Source organism: Periophthalmus magnuspinnatus, chromosome 14 (genome assembly GCF_009829125.3).
Source record: "Periophthalmus magnuspinnatus isolate fPerMag1 chromosome 14, fPerMag1.2.pri, whole genome shotgun sequence".
Classification (NCBI taxonomy): Eukaryota; Metazoa; Chordata; class Actinopteri; order Gobiiformes; family Gobiidae; genus Periophthalmus; species Periophthalmus magnuspinnatus.
Genome location: NC_047139.1, coordinates 12,125,036 through 12,147,922, shown reverse-complemented (window position 1 = coordinate 12,147,922; position 22,887 = coordinate 12,125,036). Strand labels below are relative to the sequence as shown.

The window sequence follows — 22,887 nt, the reverse complement described above, 5'->3', positions numbered from 1 at the left end:
AGTTCAAGATATTAGTCAAGTGAGAATAAACAAGTATTGGAAGAAACTACTCAAGTAAAAGTAATTGTGTGGACACATCTGATTTATAATGTGAAGGACAAAACATTAAAGCCATAGTATGTAACTTTTTAACCACGTAACTGTTTTGTTTTGGGGTTTTTTCAGTTTGGTTGTGTCTTACCCCAGTACAGATATAGGTCAAAAGGTCAAAATATGTCCACTGTGTGCTGTCTGCATCTAATAAAAAAGTGTTTTTATTGTCAGATTATCAGAAAGTGCGTGATGGCATGCTAGTCTTTCTTAGCTTTACTGTGACATCTCTGGACTTTAGAGTTGCGAGAAGTACTTATAGCATATACCTATTACATAAAATCGACTTTTCAGAGCTTTTAACCATACAGTAGTTGTTTCCCCTTCTCATTGACCGTCTCAGAGTTGCATTTAGAGAGATTTGTCCATGTTTGAGCAAATCTTTAATCACTTATTTTCAAGACACCATATTGCGCCATATCAATTTCACTGCCACCAGCATACGACCACTGCTCTGTACTTTAAAAAAATCTGCTAAAAATCGAATGTGATCTGCAGTTATCCGTAGGAGGCGCCGACAGCTACATGTCTCTTTGTTGTGACGTTTACGGTGACTTCAGCTCCCATTGGACACCACAGTTTTCTAACATGGAAGTCAGCATATTTGTTTCTTTCATTAAGTCATTTTAGATGAATATTGTGATTTAAAATGTGCAAATTATAACACAATGATCCACGGTTGTTGTAGAATATAACTCAAGAGCAGACACAATGCTTAGAGTAGCAGTTTAAAATTAACTAGTTCTGTTTTTCTGTTTTTTTTAGACAGTAAAAATCAGCTACAGTGCCGTTAAATGAAAAAATATAACACAATTTAGACTGACCATTTCATGGTTTTACTGTCACTACCTGGTTGAGAGCCAGTTGTGTAGAAGACTTGCCTGATACTGGCTGTTTGGTGGTGTGGCCTCCTCCTGGGTGAATGAGAGGGTTGTAGTTCCAAAGGCCACCAGCCGGGTTAAGTATGATCTGTCCTCACTGCTGTGTACACTGCTTTTAGTGCCACACTATTAAACAGCAGGGCACTGTGTCAGGGGGAACTACTGTACTGTAAGGGCCAAATAAGAAGAGTTTAAAACGGTGGCAATTATGTGTGAATTTACGGACTGGGTAACTACTTTTTAAGCCTTTTGGAAAACAGGCAGAACAAGAATGCGTTTAATGGGAGCTGTACTTGACTTCTACTTGTTCTATTTCGGGCCTATCACTTTTAGCTGTGTAATTTAAAACCATCGCTCGAGATCAGATGAGATCACAGCATTCTATAGTCCATTCATCCATCGATTTTCTTCTGGGGCCGGCAGTCTCAGCAGGGACTCCCAGACTTCCCCCACCTCAGACACTTCCTCCAGCTCCTCTGATGGGACGCCAAGGAGGAGCTGAGAGATATAGCCCCTCCAGCATGTCCTGGGTCTCCTCTGGGGCCTCCTCCCTTCTCCACTCGATACTCCAATAATATTTAATACAGATGGAGTCAGCTAAAATGTATATTGTTAAAAGACACATTTCTGTTTTAATCCAATGAGTTCCTGAGTATTAAACTGATATTTTGCAGTGACATCACACTAGGGGGTGCTCTTACTGTGTGCCTATGGTGGAATGTTCAGCAGTTACCATGGCGACACAATGCACTAACTACAAAAAAAGCTTTAAGATTGTCTGAAAACTCAAGAAAAAGCACAGAATTGATTTAAACAAGACATTTCCAGCAGCTTGTGATCAATGCAAGTGTTCACAGTCCTGTTTAGAGGTTTGATTTTCAACCAAAAAAAAAAAGTGAGGTGAGAGTGACAAACTAATGCTAGCTAGCTTATGACTGTAATATTATTTGAGAGGGACAAATCAGCTCACTTGTTCCAGCTAAGCCAGTTCTTTATCATCAGATTGTGTTGAAATGAATATCAGATTAAAGTCTAACGTGAATAACAGAGCGTCAGACAAAGCAGTGCCTACAGTAGCATTACACCCCTAGGAAATGTTGATGACATGAGCTGCAAAGTATCAGTAATAGAAATTATCGGATTCAACATTTTCAAATTTACGTTTTGGATATTTCACAGCAGAGTGCAATGTAATCTATAGAAAATACTGGTTCTTGCCCCCATCTGGGATTATTCCATCATCACATTATAGTATCTGAAAAACAACAATACTCAGTGGTGGCAAACGATTGTCGCAGCGTCTGCCCTGGGGTAGACGGACAGAAGCGAGGCTGCCAATCTACCCCAACAGCCCCTCTGATCACCACCAACACACACTACATTCATACTAGTCAAAGCGGGTAACGTTTTTTGCCTAAGGACACTACAATTTGCACTAAAGCCACTGCTGTCCCATTATAAGACCTGGTATTCTTAGCATTCTCCCATCCAAGTATTAAACCAGACCCGGCCTGGCTAAGGTTACGTGCACTTTAAATGATGTGCACCGACCCCCCCTTTGATTATCCTGCATTGACTGTTGGTATGGATGAAACAGAACAGCATGCCAGAGGGGTGGGTCTGTCTAAGGGATATATGTCTTCTTTCATCAGTGCTGGGGCCTAGCCAATAACTCTGAATTGCATTACAGGAGCGAGAGCAGGGGGCAGGAGGGGTCTACCTGGGGCCTGGCTGGTTTATGGTCCACTTTAAAGGGATTAGAAGTCAGGATGTCCATACTGTGGTCACCGGGGTATTAACCCTGCTGTGGGGTTAAACATGGAAATGTAGTTAGGGAGAAGGGGATATGATATTGTATTGTAAAGAGCGGAAGAAGCAGTACTGTGCAGCATTTCGGCTTTCTTTAGTTAGTTATTTTGATTTGTTGTTTGTTAACTTAAGTATACCATCATATTTTTTTTCATATTTTTTATTTTACTAGGGAGAATACATTTAAATTTTACATCTGTCAGCATTCATTCATAAAGGTGGGTGGAGAATCTTGCCCAAAGATACAAAAACATGATATGTTCAAATATGGATTGTCTTTCCTAACATAAATTGCCTCTTTAACTCTCCTCTCAAACATTCTTTTTTTTTTCCTTTGGCTAAGATCTGACTATCTTCAAAGGAGTGGTTCATAGCGTTGAGATGGAGATGCACAGCAGATTGGGGTCCCGAGCTGCTCTCACGACGGCGTTACATTCTCTAATGGAGTGGCTGTTTAGTTGTCCAATATAAGACCAACTTTTTAGAGCAATTGTCCATGTTATAGTTATTTCTCCTTCTCATTTACCCTCTCAAAGTTGAGTTCATGCACGTTTAAGTAATCTTTAGTCTCCTGCATTCAAGACGTTTTGCTCCAGTCTATCTATATATCTATTTTACTTCATTCTCTAATTTTATTTTCTTAATTGGTGATATGCATTGGATTTGACAGCATCTCATAGCCAAATGAAAACAAAAAACAAAAAAAACAAACACTATTCGCTAGCAAAAGGGCAGGTTGGAATTGGGTCCTAATTCTTCATTGGGCCCACAATTTTCTATCCTGGAGGTCAGCGGGCTAGTTTCTTTTATGAAGTTGTTTTAGATCAATATGTGATTTAAAAATGTCCAAAATATAACATATTGATCCAGGGCTGTCACAGATAATAAATATATAGCACAAGCACAATATTTCTACTTTAAAAGCGAATGAACAGGCAACTTCTCCTTCCATAAATGCGTCTCGGAAGTGGTCTAAAATTCCATTGAGCCTGGATTCAAAAACTTAAAGTGAAAAGAAATCAAGCTTTCAAATAACTCCACAAATCTATCCGGACCGTGCAGCTATTCACTACTGATTGTCTCTACTAGTGAGAGAAGGAGAGAGACGGAGGGAGGGAGAATTGACCTTAAAGTCCATTGACTCCTACCACCCACGGGTCATGTCCGGCCTATGTAATAAGTGGAGTCAATTAGCAAGTCATTAGAGTCATTAAGCTGTTAGTAAACTGTGCTCTGTGCAGTGTGAGGGGGGGCGAGCTACATGCTAATCGCACATCTGAAAATACTTTGGAAATGAACTAATGAAACACAGAGAGGAGTGGTAGGCTGTTAGCTCACAAACTACTGGTTCTTATCACCTTAGCATCTCAGCTTTTACGAATGTCACTACACTCTCTCTCCCCATTTCATGCTACAGCTGTCCTGTAAATATAAACTAAAGAAGCTAAAAATAATAATAATAACTGATTGTAGGTTACCATATCGCTGAGTAGCTAACCTCCATCGTTCCATGAAACATATCACAAGACACTAAGCTGAGGATTGTGAGATTACATATTCAGTTTGGGTCATTATTTAAAGGAACTGTATGTAGCCTCTTACCGTTTTAAAAAAGGTACTAAAATCACAAACTTAACTGAGTTGCCAGTGTTTTAACCTGTAGACAGAGGACACATACAACGTTTTCTCATTCTCAGTATATGGACAGGCCCCATGTTAAAGCTCAGAACCTCCAGAATTCACTCTTTGAGCTCCAGAGGCTGCACTAGCACTGATTCATGATTGGGTGCAGGTGCTGGGGTTTACGTGGTGAGGATTCAGATCAGACTCTTCTCTCAGATCAGACCACAATCCTTTTAGATTTAAAGCAACTGGATTTCAGCATTGAAACTGATGAGGCTCATCATCTTGAGAACACCACATTATAAACGTGACCAACTTGGCCATCATGTCTAATGTTTTTATAATTAAGTATAAATCAGCATAACAATTCTTATCAGTGAGAGCTATATTTGATTTGAACATGGTTACCTCATATCTAGGGACACAGATATGTCATGTTTATGGAATTTAAAATATAAATTTTACATACAGTTCCTTCATCTTTATTTATGGATTGTCATATCATCTCTTAGACAGTACAGTCCTACCTGACAGATCACGGTTGACTCCCAGGGCCATCCCGTCTCTGAGCCAGAGGACCATGCCTTGGAACCCAGGGATGGAGCAGGGCAGGGTCACAGGCTGCCCCGCTACTACCACCAGGTCTGTGGGCTGCTGTGTGAAGACCGCCGCTCGGCCTGGAACACACAAGACAAGAAATCATGTTAAGAATATGACGAAGATCGACACAATGCTCAGCGAAAACATTTTGGTCAATATGACGATTAAAACTGAAATTGACTTCAAAATGCCAAATAATTTTAAAGGCTTGTCAACGGCTCTTATCTTATCTTATCTTAATACTAACTTAAAGTGGGACCTAAACTCCTTCCACAACCACATTTCAAAAAGAGCTGCTAACTTGGCCAGTATCTGGAGGACTAAAAGGAAGAGTAAAGGGGGAGGGCGGAGTCTGTGGGTATAAGGAACAGTGTGATGGGCCTAAGATGCATCCACATTTCAAGCCACGTCCCTGCAGCCAAGTATCTGTATTCAGAAACACCTGGCTGCAATCTGGGAAACCCTGTGTGATGTCACATAATACTTGAAATTGCAGAGGCCACTGGAGGCAGCGCACAGTCAGCTTTTCATTCAGTTTTGGAGCTGTAGATTTACTTTTATTGTGCTAAAATTGCCAAAATAGGACTAGAAACAGTAGACAGTGCTATTAAAACACAATGTATACAGGTTAGTAGCAAAAATTTGATTTAGTGTTTAGTTACAGTTAATGTTTTTTGTCTTTATTTTCATGACTATTTAAATAAGACTCTCACTGAAGGCATCAAAACTATGAATGAGCACACACAGAAGGTTTGATTCTTAAAAATACCCTTCGCTTTGGTAACTACTTTGCACAAATGAACCCTGACAAGACACATATGAAGTAAAAAAAAAAAACATTTCCGGGGGACTACATCATGAAGCTCAGTGAGAGAAAGCCAAAGGTTAGAGGTATTTAATATTTTAACATAACTCCAGGATTCTTGCATAATATATTTGATGTGATTGGCTGAGAAGCAAATATACCTGGCTGTGATTGGCTGACACTAACAGACAGACACCGAGCTGTGAGACTGTCTTCCTGGTTGATTTTAAACCACAACTACTGTATATCACTTTGAGTTGAATTTATGCCGCTGTCTGTCGGAACGCGGCACTGAGCGATGACATTCCCTGAAGGAGAGTGCGCTTGTGGAGATGAGTTTGCAGTGTAGCACAAGTGTATCTGGGGTGATATTGACAGCCCATGACCCCATTTGGGAGGCATATGCATGAAGCATGTTTGGAGTCCATCTGGTCCGGCGTGCACACTGTCCCCTGCAGGCTCCACATATCAGCCTCATTATGTGGACATGAGGGAGATGTCTGCCACCCAGGCCTGTGCTGTAGCTTTTAGATGGAAGTTTTACACTCCTGATATTTTCCAGCTGAGGTCATTAACATTGAGTGTGGAAGCTAACTGGATGCACTGCTCTGTCTGAAGCTTTGTTACTCAGGTTAGACTTTAATCTGACCATAAAGAACTGACTTAGCTGGAATTAGATCAGGTAAAAATGGGTAGTTTAAATCCATTTTGTATTTTTTATTAAGTTTTCAGGCACGTAATAATGTCACCAGGCTATGTTTGCTAGTGTGTGCATTGGGTCGCCTTGGTAACTGCTGAACATTACCTACCTAGACATAATATATACCGTATTTTCCATAGCATAAGCCGCCCCAGCCAAAAAAAAAAGCATAATAATGAAGAAAAAAACATTTATTTCACATATAAATCACATCTGAGTATAAGTCGAACTCCTGGCGAAACTATGAAAAAATTAGTGACTTATTACCTATTACCAATAATAATACAGAAATCTAAAATATTTGTCTGAAATGTTGGCAGAATTGTTTGAAAGGTACAGTATGTAACTTTCTAGAGGAGGCAGAGTCCATGGAAAATAGAAGGTTAAAACCATACTTCAGAACATTCTCCACTGAGATAGATCACTTTTATGCCATACTGTAGAAGATTATAGTCAAAGGAACATAATTTCCACAAAAACACGCAGGAGCAAGCCCTCCGCCAGGCCTAAAGAGTCAGGTTTGTGGAGATGCAAGCCTGCTCATAGTAAGGACGCATGTTTTTCAGTGCAATAATTTTATATTCTTGTTTAAAAAGTTATATATTATGGCTTTAAAATGTCCAATATAATAAAATGGCTTGGCTTGACTCAGATTTAATGACATTTGCTCTTAGTATTGGACAAAAAAACTCTTTTTCATACACATTTTCACACTATAGAAATGAACATTTAAATTTTCCACAATACTGTTAACAGAACAAAACGATCTATAGTACATTATATGGAAGAATGTGCCTTTTAACTGTTAAAATGCAAACTAATTTTAAGTCAAATGTCTTTTCAGTATAAATAAATCAAATTTAACTTCAGAAAGTGGTGACCTTATTGAACACCAGAGACGATGATTGTTGTCTGTTAAAAGAGCATTGTGTCACAAGATTAATATGGCAAATTTGTGGAGCCAATCCCAAACAAATAATAAGGTTCAACATTTGTAGACCATAAGCTTGGATATTTCTTTCAAAAACAGTAAATCTCCCATCAAGTTACATAGGCCCTCGATCTGATCTCGATAACATCAAATTCTAAACGTGAACACAACTTGCATTATTTATTGATTTTTTTTATCTCAGTTCGTTCAAATCTCATCTGACGTAATTATCCAGACAGTTGTTTATCTTCAGAGCCGTACCGTATCTCGCGTGCGCTGTCCGCTCACTTTCACGCCCTTTAATGATGGGTTTGGTGATAGCACATCTGCCTTGCTCTCCGTGAGGTCACTATTGCAGCCAAGTCGCTCCATCAGGCTCCAAATGTGTTTATCAGCACATCATTCTGGTCTAATCCCCCACTAAAAACTCCATGTGCTCTCGAGTTAAGTCTATGTGATGCAACTCTGGCCATAACGCAGATGTCTAATTGCATCCCACAAGATCCAACCTGCTATCTCCGCAATATGGGCGTGTGAGGAAAGCTACGCCGAGAAACAAGTAGTATCCAAGCGAGGAAAAGTTCAAGGCTTTAAAGAACACATGCAAAATTTACTTGTTTGAGCTTTTAACCATGTTTTGCCTTTTTTTGCTTCGTTCACACTAGTTTCATTAGGCCATTAATACAAAGTCGCCTTGTCCTTTAATGTTTTGCCTGGATTGTTGTGCCATAGGTAAAAATATAGACTTATCCTACACATTTTGTAAGTCTACATTTGGATGAATGGGCACTGCAGAGCTGCGGTTTGACATGTTCGCCAGATGAGTTTGGATCAACGTAATACCAGCGACATGTCTCCTCCTGCCTCTGTCTGCGCAGCCCGGGTCTGTCTGTGTGTCGTTTTCTCTGTTGTCACCAGCGCACATAGCCCTCACTGTATATTTAGCCACAGGTGAAAGAAAAGACCACCACGTATAGCACCAATGAAGCGAGCGTGCACATGTGTATCCACAGGGCTCTGTCAGCTTGCATAGAAATAAGTTCTACGATTAGTTGATGGACTCTCACGTGGCTCCTGGTGTGTGTTTGGGGTGAATGAGGTGTGGTGTGTGTGAACAAGACCAACCTAAAAGTAAAGTAAACAGAACTAAATCTAGTGCGCACTGGGGTCGCTTCAGAGTGCACCAACGTGTGAAAACGACCTTATATAGCACTTTTCCAGATGCTCAAAGTGTCTTTACAATTTCATGCATTATTCATTCACTCTACACATCCACTCGGTGGTGATGAAGTTATTCTAACCACAGCTGTCCTGGGGCAGATTGACGGAAGTGAGGCTGCTGATCTGCGCCATCAACCCCTCCGATCACCACCAATATATACACCATATTAGAATATGTATAAAGTGTCTTGCCTAAGGACACAGTGACAGTTTTTGCCACTGGTGCCCCACTGTGGCACCTGGTATTCCCTGTGCTCTCCCATCCAAAGACTAACCAGGCCCGGTCTGGCTCAGCTTCTGAGACCTGGCAAGATCAGGCTTTGACATGGAGGTTTGCTCACACAAACACTTGTTTATTTTCTGATAGTTCATTCCTGTTGCTGACAGCAGAGGGAGCTTCAGTGTCTAAATGCCTCATTGGAAAAGGTCTGCTCCATGTCAATGTTATTGCTTTGGCTAGAAAGACCAAAATATGAAATTAAACCAATTTATCTGGAGGCAAGTAGAGGTCAGATCTGCCCACAGTATGAATGCATGTTTTTTCAAGCAGTAAAAACACCTTTAACAAATAAATGCTACAATGATCAGTTTAATGCCATACTGTGGAACATCCCAGGGAAAGAAATTACATCTTCATGGAGACGAGTACGTGACCAGGAAAGTTACACAGTGCATCTTTAAACTACATTAGAACAGCATTAATGAACTGAAAATGAAATGAGAGTAAATTGTCTCGACATTTGTGTATAAAAATACAGCTGCCAGCAGAGTGTGCAAACAAAGAAACAGTGTTAATAAGGCTAAGATGTTGTCACCATAGTTTCGAAGCTGGCTAAGCTATTTGAACTCAAAATTAATTAGATTAAGAAAATGAGCCATTCCTTGCCAATGCTTCGGTACTTTTGTTGAATTATTGAAGCAAATTATTAAATGAAGTCTCAATGGGACATTAAACATTAGATTATAAATCAAACCCTGCAAATGATATTAGATATAAATGTAACTGCCTTCACCAAAATTAAATTTGCATAAATGTTGAAACTTAGAACCTTTTTTAATTTACTATTTTTAACTCCAGTGTCATTGGGCAAGACACTGCACCAACCCTGCCCACGAGTGTGATTTGTAGTGAGTGTTTTTTGTTTTTTTCCACAAACTTGGTGATATCTTATGATAGTTTCAACTATCAATCATGCTCAAAAATGTACATTTAAAACAAATATTCGTATTGTGAGTGCAGTCACCTGTCCGTAGACCTGATCTGTACTTTGACATGGTGGTGGTGTCACTTGCTTGTCATCATGGAGGTAGACAAGTTTAATGCCATACAGTGGAACATAAATAGCAAAACAGTAACATCTCCATGGAGACAGAAAAGATAGTGCACCTTAAATTTAAGATTAGTATTTAGCCACATTACCCCAACCTACAGTAATCCAAGAGCCGTCCTAAGCAACAGCAACGCACAACCAAGCTAGTTTATCCATGCAGCAGATGGAAGGGGCGTGAAGCGGAGCGTGAAACTAGCGCAGCGTTCTCTTTTCATTGTGCGTCGAGTCCGCTGAGGGGAACAGGCAGGTCTCAGGGCGGCCATTTTGAAACGGTGAACAGAGGAGTGGTTGCCTGTACCAATAATAGATGTGTTTGTAACATCTTAAGATAACAAATGGTGTATGCAGGGCTGCCTGTGCGTGGGGCTGTGACAGATGCAACGCCTCAGTGGGGACAAGTGCATTCTGGGATACACGCCACCCAGCGAGGAAGTAGTTTTAATGAGGTTTTAACGTGATAAGAAATGCTGTCTTCAGTTGTAAAGTTGTGCAAGTGGGTCAAGGTTGCTGCAAATACATTGAAATTGGGTAAAGGATATTAAACGTGCATGATGTAAATATTCTGGAGGAGGGTACGCCACCTGCCTTTCTTAACTTATCTTGCTTCATGGAGAAAGATAAGTTTAATGCTATATTGTAGAACATTCCAGGGAGCGCAATAAGATCTGCATGGAAACAAGCAGGTGATATACACTCCACCAGTAAAGTTACAGAGTGTACCTTTAATATCCTTTATCCAATTTCAAATCTACGTGCAGCAAACTTGAAAAAAAAAAAAAAAAAAGTGAAAAACAGATCAAAACAGAACTAGTCCATTTTAAACTGTTTACAGTGATCAAAGGAATGCCAGTTATAGTAATACTAACATCAACTATCATGCTAACGGTGCACTTCCTGATTGAAAAAAGTAAAATCCCAGATTAGATGCAGGCAGACTTATTTTGACTTCAAGAGCTGCTTGTATCTGTACTGGGGCATGACAAATTTTGATCAAATACATGGAAAAAATCAGCTACAGCTCCTCTGACATAAGCGATCAATTTTGTAATACTATTTTTCACTTTACAGCAAATACTGTTCGAGTAATAATCATTCAGCTCAAGCATCTTCAAACCACAGATCATACCACGGCCCCCGTTGTCTTCTTCTGCTATAAAAGCTTGACAAAATAAATTCGCCTAAGTGAACAGAGAGTTCCGGAGGTTCACGGTGCGCTGGAGAGTGCGCGAAGAGGCGCGGCGGCGGCTGGGGAACGCAGACAATAGGCACAAAGGCACAATGGCAGAGGTGGAGAGGGAACGCCGCTCCTATTTACCGCCATCACTTTAGGCCTGGTTATTACCGCCGACAGAACACTGTGTCCACGGGTCTGAACTTTTGGACACAATGCAGCTTCCTTTCAGATTCACCACAAAGCCAATTAGAGGAGAGATTGTAGATATCATTTTGAAGTTTTTTGGGTACGCTGCATAAAAGTTAGATGCGAGTATATAAATGTTAAAATTATAATGAATTGGAAGACGATTTATACGACTATCACTCCAGTTACAAGTGCAACGCGCAACTTTTTCTTAACATTAAAGGCGCTATACCTGATCTACTTTTAATGTCTTAAAAATGTGAAACAGTTCGCAACTTTATTCCTCACATCCTAACTAGTCATCGTAGTGACTTAATAAGAGCTTTTCTTTCTTTCAACTTTTACTTAAAGAGGAGGTATTATACTTCTATAGGGCATTAACTGTTATATATATAATATATTTATATTTTTATTATATTTAGAATTTTTCATTGTATTTTTATTATGTTTGTATTTATGATTTATGTATATTATATTTACTTATTATTTTATTTATTTATTTTATTGTATTTATTTGTTGTTTTTATATTTATTAGTTTATTTATTTATATTTATAGATATTTTTATATTTATATTTTACCTTTTATTGTTTTGAAAATAGTGTAATGAATGCCACTCCTCCAAGCACAATCAACCTGCATCTTGCTAATGAAACTACTGAACATTATACCAGATTTGTGAAGTTGTAGTGTATTGTTTTGCATCATACTTTTGTGTATTTACAGAAAATTGCATGGGTGACATAGCGTTGTGGGTTGAGTCTTGGACAGGACTGTACTGCTAACCGTAAAGAGGGTTCAAATAGGGCCGGGGAGAGGTCGCTAGATTACTCAAACACGCATGGATGACATCTAAAAGCTCTTCCTCGTTATAACATTGTAGAAAATCTATTTTGAATCATACTTCCTTTTTAACTCGCAACTGCAAAACTTTTGTACTGAACAAACTTGCGCTTCAAACTAATAGCAAGAATCCGCATTAGACACAATAGCTAACCACAATCAAAGACCACTCAATGTACAACACCACGACGGCGTCTCTCAGAAAAGCAGAAAAACATCTCCATACTCCACGCGTTTCAAATACTTTAGAATTTCAATGCCAAACCAGCCGAGGCCTACAGACTGTTGGAGAGCGTTCGGCACAATGCGCTCTACAGCTAAGCTAAAGAGATCCATGGAGTTTTTATTCTCAGGAGAAATTAATGTCACGCTACACAACAATTTGCTGATGTATGAACCACTTTTGTGTTTGTTTACCGGAGTGTTGAGTCGACTTGATTAATATATGCGCCTTTGTCCTACATGCAAAAACACTTTTCCTTTTCCCATTTGGATTGGAGGGGAAAAAGCAACAATAAGCTCCATTAGCTCCAATCAAGCTCCCCCACAACAGTCGACCCCGGGAATATAAAAATGAAATTGAATTGGAAGACAATTTATAGAACTATCTCACCAGCTAAAGCCGCACTGTGTGACTTTTCTGGTGGGGGAGATGCTTGTTCCCATGGAGATGTGATGTCGTTGTGGTCTTATAAACATGAAAAACAGAAGTAGTTCATTTTAAACGGTTTGCGGTGGTCCAAAGTTATTCCTCACTTACCTTATGCATTCCGAGCATCCTAATTATTCACCATGATGAGCTTATAAGCACTTTTCACAATTTTCAGACTCCAATAGCTTTGATTAAAACAAAATTACATTACAAATTACATAATCCAATAATAGGTTGGGTTCACAAAACATCACAACGTTTTAACTGCCCATAGTTTAAACTGGAGTTGGACTGCAGGTCATAGAGATATGTGGAGTTATTGTTTTGCCTGCAATGTTCCACAATATGGCATTAAACATATCTAGCTTGCGTTAATTTGATTGCAGGGATTTTTATTGCTAAAATACATTGAAAAACGTGCATTTTTATTGTGAACGGGGGCACCTCTCCACAGATATGAGCTGTAATTTGGCCGGGTGTTGTTCGGTTTTCTGGAACATTACAGGCAAAACAATAGCATCTCCATGGTGACAAGCATGTGGCCCCTTTACACTGTCAAAATACAAATGTATTTTTACTTTTTTTTCTGGGTTTACTACATTTAATACTATGTTTAATACAAATTGATAGCTGTCACTTGATGGTATTTAAAAGTACTATATTACATTATTGCATTATTTTGAGGTTTAATGAATGTTAGAATGCTGTAACTTTAGCAAAAACATACCCAGAATTGTGTTTTGTTTCATTCACAAAAGTTTGAGTAATCCTTAGATTGTCTTAATCTCCTGAACTCAAAATGCTCTGTTCCACCTTGTGATGTCATGAAGCAATAGTCAAATTAGCAGCTACCTCTTACCGTTTGTTCAATAAAGATTCCTGATTTGGCAATTCCAGGGCTGAAAAGATCCAAATGATTCTAGTGAAGGTGTATGGAGTTTAAAAACACAGTGGAGCACTTCCTGTATTACCACATGATGACATCACAAGGTGGAACAGAGTGTTTTCAGTTTGAGAGAAGAACAGCCTAAACAGGCAGGGTTTGTGTGTTAAACATGTGTGAATGAAACAAAACACAACTCCGGGTCTGTTTATGATGAGGAAACATTATAACATAGATAAGAAAACAGCGTGATATGAGCCCTTTAAACCTTGGAATTATGGGAAGTCTCATTCGTTGATCATATGTTTGTTGATTTCATTCCAAAACAGAGCATCTCCTCGACATTTCATCGCCCCTTTCCCACCATCTGAAACGATACCATCCCAACCTATTCAACCGAAGGGAAAAAAAAACCCACAATACCCACCATTAGCACCAATCAAACTCGCTCCTGAGCACGCCTCGCTAACAGAACAGCGCTGACATCAAGCCCGTGATGAGGGAGGCAAACTTCGACAAGGGGGGCTGACTATATATACGTACATCTCTTTGTCTGTTTGTCACTCTCTATGGGGAGCTATGTTATGCGAGAGTCGAACCCAGCCTTGGATCTCTGCAGTGTGCCGGCGCAGCGGGGTAAGCCACTAATGGGGGGATGAATAGAACAAATGAATGCCATCATTACAAACTTCCAGCATCGCGGCAGGAGACAACAGCCGCCGATGGAAATCAAAATAAACATCTTTTTCTTGTTGTAACTTTCACTTTGCTTCGAGGTTCCCGAGATTAAAAGGCAAAGGTGGTGTAGACTTAAAAGCGCCAATGCATATCGACGAGGCTCGGTTGTTGCACAAATGGCGGTAAAGTGGATGAAGGGTAAGAGAGTCACTTAAGGGTGCTGAGAGCGAGAGAAAGAGGAGTGGAAAAGGCGATGAAGAGGAGAGAGTGGAAGAGAAAGAGTAGAATGGAAGACAATGGTAAAAGACAAGGTATTACACTTCTATTAGCATTATTAACAGCTAACACATAACAGATTTAGATCAGCGTGTTAGCGTTTATTGTTTTCAAAGTGCTATATTCCCGTCCCTTTGCTCCTCGTGTTAAGTCACTCCCCCTTCAGAGCGCATGCATCCCGCTAATGAAACTACCGCACATCACATCAGGTTTATCAAGTCGCTGTGTAGAGTTGTGTGTCAGGTTTTTGCATATTTATAAAGAGTTGTTGTCGCATGGGAGCGTGGGTGACGTATTGCACAGAATCTTAGTGCTAACTGTAAGAACAGTTTGAATACGGCCGGGGAGAAATGGTTAAAATAGTCACAAATGCATGGATAAAAAGCGAAGTAAAGTAAAGTTTATTTATGTAGCACCTTTCACAGACAGGGAAGTGACAAAGTGCTTCAAAACAAGCAGTTAAAACACGAAAAATTAAGAGATGATTACAACAAAGTCCATAAAACAACATGGCGGTCATAGCAACACCCCAAAAAACGAGTGCACTTTAAAACGCTTGACTAAATAAGTGTGGAACATCTAAACCTGACATCTAAAACCTCTTCAGTCATGTTTTTTGATGAGGGAACAACATTATAACAGTAAAAAGCTAAAAAGAACGAACGGTTTTGCATAATACCCACTCTTTTAGTAACCCAATGACCTCTAGATTTATTAAGTAAGTAAATAAGAACTTACTTGATTTCTTTCTTTCTAAAAAATATATTAAATCAAATCAAATAATCAAAATAAATTGGCTAGGGTTAAGGTTATTATAACATAATCAAAGTACATTATTTAGATATTCATTTTACTGTATTAATAAGAGACAAAAAAATACTCTTTGCCGTGGTCCAAATGAGTTAGTTTATAAGCTCTTTTCACAACTTCGAGAAGCCAATGCGGAGTTTAGCGTTACTCTGTGCTGTCACGGTAATGCTAACAACAACTAGCATGCTAACAGCTCTCTTCCTAGTTCGTGGAGGATACATTGTTTATAATTAGATGCAGGTGGTGTAGACTTAAAAGCGTCATTGCATACCGGAGAAGCTCAGATGTGCGTAAATGAAGGTAAAGTGGTTGAAGGCGCACGGAGAGTCACTTAAGGGAGGAAGAGAGAGGTGGAATGGACAGATAAGAAGGAGAGAGACTTGAGAAGAGTGGGATGGAATGCAATGGTTAAGTGATATGATGATCTGTAGACTTATCAAGTATCAAGTAAGTAAGTACATACTCTGGTAGCCTTCAGAGCAGCCCAAGTGCAAGATTTCCGAGTCAAATAAATAGACAAATAGAAAGTAAAAAAGGTCGATAGTTGTTAGCACTCGCCTCACAGTGAGAAAATCCCAGCTTTGATTCCAAACTTTTTGTGTGCTAAGGTATTATAAAGTACTTATAGCTGTATTCGGTACTGTATTGATTTAATCTTAAAAAGTGACTTAAAAACGAGTCAATTTTAAACAATTTGCAGTCGTCCAAGCATAACTACCCATTCAAAGTGTCATCATTATTCACCATTACAGAGACCAGCGCAGAGTTTAGCTGTCACGGTAATGCTAACAACAACTAGCATGCTAACAGCGCACTGGTTTGTGGAGAATAAATAGAAAGATATTATATGCAGACAGTGAACAGAGGTCTCACTTTGACCGTAAGAGCTGCTTAATGCAATATGTTTATATACAATTTCAAATATTTATTTATCATATTTTTTTACTTGGGCAAAACAATTCATTTTATTATATGAAAAACTCAAGTAGAGCCTCTTTAAAAAGGTCCTGCACCTGAATCGGAACCAACAGTGAGTTTAGTCATGTCTTTCACTCTGGTTTGGAATTGTGTTAGAGAAACCACTGTCTGGGATGGTCACAGAGAGTTGTTTCTACGTAGTTCTCATCCAACATGGACAAAGTGGACAAAATCCATGGACGTTCCTTCATTACCTTTCTCCTCCAATAAAATGACTTTCAATACACAGAGACGATATCCTTGAGTTTCAGTATCCGTCATATACAGTATTTTAAAAACTCCATCGATGCTTCTCAACCTGCAAAAACCTTGTGAACTCTTGAACGTTTTAGCACTTTCATTTGGAACTGGTGTTTGCACAGTACGCTCCCGGAACAATTAGCAGAAAAGCGCTTTTACAAACCTACCTCATAACGTGCTATTACCATCTTTTGGAGTTAATATGCTCCCAAAATAAACATATCAGACTATTTGTGAGAAAGGTTATTTGTGGGTATGCTAAGAAACGAGTACCCATTGGGAAAATCCTAATTCACTTTATATACATCTCACTCCTCAAGACGCTGCTTTCAATTTGCCAACCATCGATGGGACAATCGATCCTTCCATTGGCTCGTGGATTTACTGAAACACAATTACGCTTATTCCCTCACCTGCCAGGAACACTGAGACAAAGGTTTGTGTTTATAACAAAGAAGAAGCGTAAGCAGTAGGTTCGTAGTAGAAGCAGTTGTGGAAGTAAGTATTAAAAGTGTACTATGTAACTTGTACCCAACTATGTGACTGGTGGAGAGTCCATTATACTTGTCTTATATAATGTATGAGGTATTTTCATTTATTCAATTATAGATTTTGATATTTCTCAAAAAATACCTTGAATAAATGTGTTCTTACAGTGTGAGCAGGATCACCTTTCCACAGATCTGGCTTATAACTTGGTCTGGTGGCATTACCTGCTTGTGTCCATGGAGATATGTTTCCGTACAGTGGAATAATCTGGGCACACCGAAAACATTTCCAGGGAGAATAGGCGGCAGAAAAGTTATATAGTGCACCTTTAAAAAACAAATTATTACTTCATCCCTGAGGAAATATGCTATATTTTGGTGAAATTATCAATGTTCTTGCAAAAAAAACAAACAAAAAAAAAACAAAAGAAAAACAGGAGTAATTACACTTCTGTCTGATTTTAATAGTTAACCCATAGCTATTTAGATTGTTATGCTACTTTTTATTGTTTTATAATAATGCATTATCTGAAAATAACATTTAAGTAATTACTTCCTATTTTTGTTGTTGTTTATTGATGCTCTGAGTTCTCGATCCCTTTGCTCCCTGCGCTAAATCACTCCCCCTTCAGAGCGCTATCACAACTTAATCAGCGTGCATCCCGTCAACGAAACTACTGCACATTTCATCAGGTTTGTCAAGTTGTAGTGTGTTGTTTTTTTTGTATCCCGAGCATTGCACAGAATTTTGTTTGATTTTTACTGGTTTTACTGTTGTAGAACGAGTGAGATTAAACATTTGAGCGTTTATTCATATATATATTTTTGTTTCTTATTAGTATAGTTGTTAACTGTCTCTGGTGAACACTTTTGAAACTGTTAATAAAATGAGCTTTACAAATTAACCTCCTGAGACCCGAGCTCTTGCATGACCTGCTTTATTAATTTCTCTTTGTTATTTGGGCTGAATGGGACCTGATGAAAAATGTCCACATATGAGGGTATCCGTTCTACTTTTTAATGATTTTGATAGAGCAAAATAAAGTCACATCTGAATAATGATTTGCAAAAACTGAACACAGCAACTTTTTTCCTGAGTGTAAAAACAAAATAAGAAACAACAATTGTGCCTCTTGGAACAATGTGGCTCATGTGAAGAGCTGCTGACAGGAGCAGGAAGACACATGCCTTTAACAAAGTCCATCCTGAATCTAAACTCGCCTTTCAGTGACAGTTTAATGACCTCACATGTGGAGACCAGGACCTTGTAGAGAAAAAAAATTGTATTGTGGCCTAGAAAAACCAAAATGTGTTGTCCAAATATGTCGACGTCAGGACCGAGGAGGTTAAGTAGGTTGGATTGGATAGAGACATATAAATCCACTTTAATGAGAGAACAACACTATCACACGGTAGAAAGGTCCAAAAAAGCTAATACTACATATTTCCCCCTCTTTAAAATATCCAGATCAATCAAATTCTTGTATGGTAATGTATCTGTTTGTATCATCTTCACATTTACATGAATTACAAAGCACACTTTTCCTTAAACATTATTGTGAGCTATAAACTGTACAATTCCAAAGCAACACAACTGTATCCTGGTCTATATTTGAGAAGCCAGAAAAAAATGTCTTCTTTACACATCTATTTAGCAATGCAGGGCTTGAACCACTTTAGCTGTGTGGGCCATCTTTTCACAAGGGCCCTATGGAGAACGGGCTGTGCTTTGCTATAAGTTATACACTACCACACCAACGGGAATATTTAGACTTACAAGACTACGGAGAGGAACAATTAGTCCGCTTAAGTAGTCCGTCTAGAACTCCAATGCTGCAGCGGGCTCTTTAAATTAAAAGCATTTGTTTGTCAAGCCATAAGAGGTCCCTTAGTGAAGAAAAAAATGTTCCGCAGTGCGCGTTTAATCGTATGCATCGACTCCAACGTAACGTACAGGTGGAAGACGTGAAAACAGAGACATTAACTAGCGAGATTGGATCAATGCAGGAGGATATTAGAGGCACTGGTGAGTGTAAAGTGGAAGAGGAGGTGGGGAAGGTGGAAAGTAACTAGTTACAAATACCCATGTCATGTAATTACTGTATTTTCCAGAGTATAAGTCACACTTTTGTTCATAGTTTGGGGGTGTGACTTAAACTCAGATGTGATTTATATGTGAAATATATGTTTTTTTTCTTCATTATTATGCATTTTTTGGCTGGTGCGACTTATACTCAAGTGCGACTTATACTCAAGCGCGACTTATACTCAAGTGCGACTTATACTCCAGTGTAACCAATAGTCCTGTGCGGCTTATAGACCAGTGCAACCTATACATTTATTTTCCATCACAATATCTAAATTGTGTTAAAAAATAACTAGTACCCACTCTTAGTAGTATTTATCACGCATACGTTTTACTTTTACTTCACAATTTTGGAAGCAGTACTTGTAATTGAGTGGTTTTAGCCATATAACTGTACTTTTACTTGAGTACAAATTGTCCAGAACTGAATATTAACAGAGGCACAACTTCTAATCAGTTACATTATGTGCTGTCTAATTAGCTGCCACGGCTAGCAATTCACGCCTAATGAAGAAAGGGAATGTAAACGTCAGTTGTCAACAGAACACTATGATAAATGAACAGAGGTGAAAAGTGAAGTTTCATACAAGTAGCTGTGTTAATTGGTGTGACATAAATAACACAAGTACACATCGAAGACAGACAGGAGCGTTTGTGTTGAACAGAAATAACGTGTGTCCTTTTAACTAGTACACTTAATAACACAATAAACTTTGTAGTCGTCATACTAATGGTGGTACTTCTATTTTTTTCTTATTCCTTATAGATAATGTAACCAGTTAGAGCTAGGCAGTTTTATCAGTAGAAGTGTGGTAGTAGTAGAGATAGTGTGCGTTTAATCTTTCGTATACAATGATCAACTGGACATGGGCATTGACAAGCAGGTATGGCCACACTAAATAAGTATACAAGCCACGTAGCCTATGAATCTACATAAAATGCAACATATTTGCGCAACTTTCAGGGGGCCCTAAGCTGAATTTGTCTCTGGGGCCCCTGACAGTGGATCCCTCCTGGCTCAGCTATTGGTGATTCACATTTGACACATTCTGACTCTGCTCTCATCACCTTGACCAGTTGTATTTGTGTTTATATGACCAACATCAGACTGAAAACATCCAGAATGTCACAACTACCACAGTCACAAGAACAGTACACCAATATATAAGGGGAGTAAGATTTTTTTTTAATTGTAGATTTTTTTTAATTCATTTCTGGTGGATTTTAATGTGTTCCAGTTTGCGGCAGTGGGCTTAAATTTACATTATAAAAGGTCCTTGCACCGGTGTAAACACAGAGCTGCCCTCACCTCTGCCCGACTCAAAAACAAATGTAGCAGCAGCAGATATTTTACTACTATCGGTATAAAACAAATGTAATTGTTTTAGAAGGATATTTAGGCTGCTGTAAACACACAAGCCCTGTGCCCAGTAAAACATGATATATTATACTATTTTTAATATAAATGTATGGGCTCTTGGGGGCCCTCTGGTGGCCTCGGGGCCCTAAACAGCTGCTTATTCTGCTTATAAGCTGGACCGGCCCTGCATTTACCACGTGAAAAACATTGTACGTTTTGGTTTTCACATGACATAGGGCCAATAACATTTGATCAGGTTCAAGATTTGTGCATTTACCTTTTGGATATTTCACGTCAAAGTAAAACTGTAATCACTAGAACATTTTGCCTGCTTTCTGGGAGTATGACATAATGACATCATATAATCTGAAAACGACCAATATATGTACCAACCCAGAAATAAAGGGAGCGTATGTAAGATTTTGATTTAAAATTTCATAAACTTGACCTATTTGTGTCCCCAGATCTGAGTATTTATGTTATAATCAGGTGTTTTGGTTCTCAAGAGGATAAACCAATCAGAAAGCAGAATGAGCCTCACAGGAGTCTCTCAATTGGGTTGCCAGTTTCATTGCCCGTTTCCTTACACTTAGAATGAGAAAAAACTTGTGTGTGTCCTCTATATGCAGGTTTAAGCACTTGTAACCCAGGTTCAGTTGTGATGATAGTATCTTTTTTACATACAGTTCCTATAACTAAACCCTACCATGAAATAAAACAAAACGCAAGGTAATCATAACTAGTTTTTGCTTGCATGGTGTATTCATACGCAAACTGCTAGGATTTTATTTCATTTTATTTCGCTTGTTAAGAACACAGCACCATGAAAAAGCCACTTTGAAAGAAACGCCATTATAAAAGCTGTTTTCATAAGCATTCATAAAGTGCATTACCCGCCATAAATCCGCATGGAGTGATCCCGCATTGCTTCCCTAAGAGCCTGCTAAGAGCATTCCGTATTGGGTTAAAACCGGGACGCGTGCTAGCTTCGTTCTCTTGCTAACTCGGAAAATCTGCTGCGACAAAAGCCAGTGGAAAGTCAACATCCAAGTACAAAAACAAACTGCTTTTTTGGAATAATCTAGTGTGCCTAAAGGGATTATAACATTGGAAGCTATTGGTATGCATATGCGGTGAGCTGTGGAGTGCCGCTTCCGTGGATTTTGACCTAAGTCGGAGGAAAGCGGAAAACAGCCAGGTCGCCCCTAATCTCACATAAAAAATGATAAGGAAAAAAAGGAAAAGCATAGTAGGTAATAAACACAAACTGCTCTGGACTCAACTCCCCAGGGTCCCAGTGAGAAATGGAATTGTTTGCTACTGTACAAGGCGGGATAGATAACAGTAAGAGTGGGGGAAAAAGACATATTGTAGAAAATGGTCCTTTCTTTCAGGTCTCTGGAGTACGCCGCTGTTGGAAAGTCTCAAGCTTTAAAGCGAGTCGTGTTGCTAAAAGTTGTTGTGGCTTAAATAAAGCTTACGACTGAAGTTAATTTTGTAAATGTATACAGTTAACAAGATGACTTAAATGTAAGGATTGTGTATCGTCTACAACTTCTACTGCTACTTCTACCACTACGTAAAAACGCATACAGTTGCTGCTTTTAATAAATCATAAAATAAATAGTTTAAAAGATGTGAGATATTGTACTGTTTTAGTTTCCCAATTATTTCTTACATTATTTTAAAATTCTACTCACAAGGTCAATTAATAGTTTTAAAAGTGAAAACACAATGTTCACGTTAAACCGTTTGCTGCAGTCCACATTTTCCTCCGCTTAGTGCTTGCTTTTGTAATGCATCCTAACTTCTTAATTATTTACAGCGACGAGTTCTTTTCACATCTTTAGAGCAAACGAGCAGAATTTGTGCTACTAGCCCACGGAAGTATAATAAGATCTGGAAGATGAACCAAACGTGGCATTGTTTTGTTTTCATTGGGCTGTGCTTATTAGAGCATAATGACAAAAAAGAAATTACTTCCTCAGCAGGGACTAGCACGTGAGAAACACTGTATGATCAGCTCTGACCAATCATTTTACAAAGCTAACTTTTAGGCACTTTGAGGATTTAAATACTGTAAAAAGTTCATGTTGTGAAATACAGAAGAATCCCTACAACATTTACTCTTTGTGTCAGCTGAACATAGGCAGATTGAACACCCCAAAAAATCTTCTTTATGAGAGAATTCACTAAACCATCTTGCACCACACGGAGGGAAGTGTCTTATCCAGTTATTATTA

At 38.8% G+C, this 22,887-nt stretch overlaps 1 protein-coding gene across 1 annotated transcript in view; it reads right to left on the bottom strand.

The window, feature by feature from the left end:
• The window catches only part of LOC117380906 (kin of IRRE-like protein 3), a 529,472-nt gene that overhangs the window by 199,044 nt on the left and 307,541 nt on the right, over nucleotides 1-22,887 (bottom strand). The window contains exon 2 of the mRNA XM_055226425.1: nucleotides 4,931-5,080. Coding sequence (XP_055082400.1) covers nucleotides 4,931-5,080 — 150 coding nt within the window. The remainder of the gene's footprint in view (nucleotides 1-4,930; nucleotides 5,081-22,887) is intronic.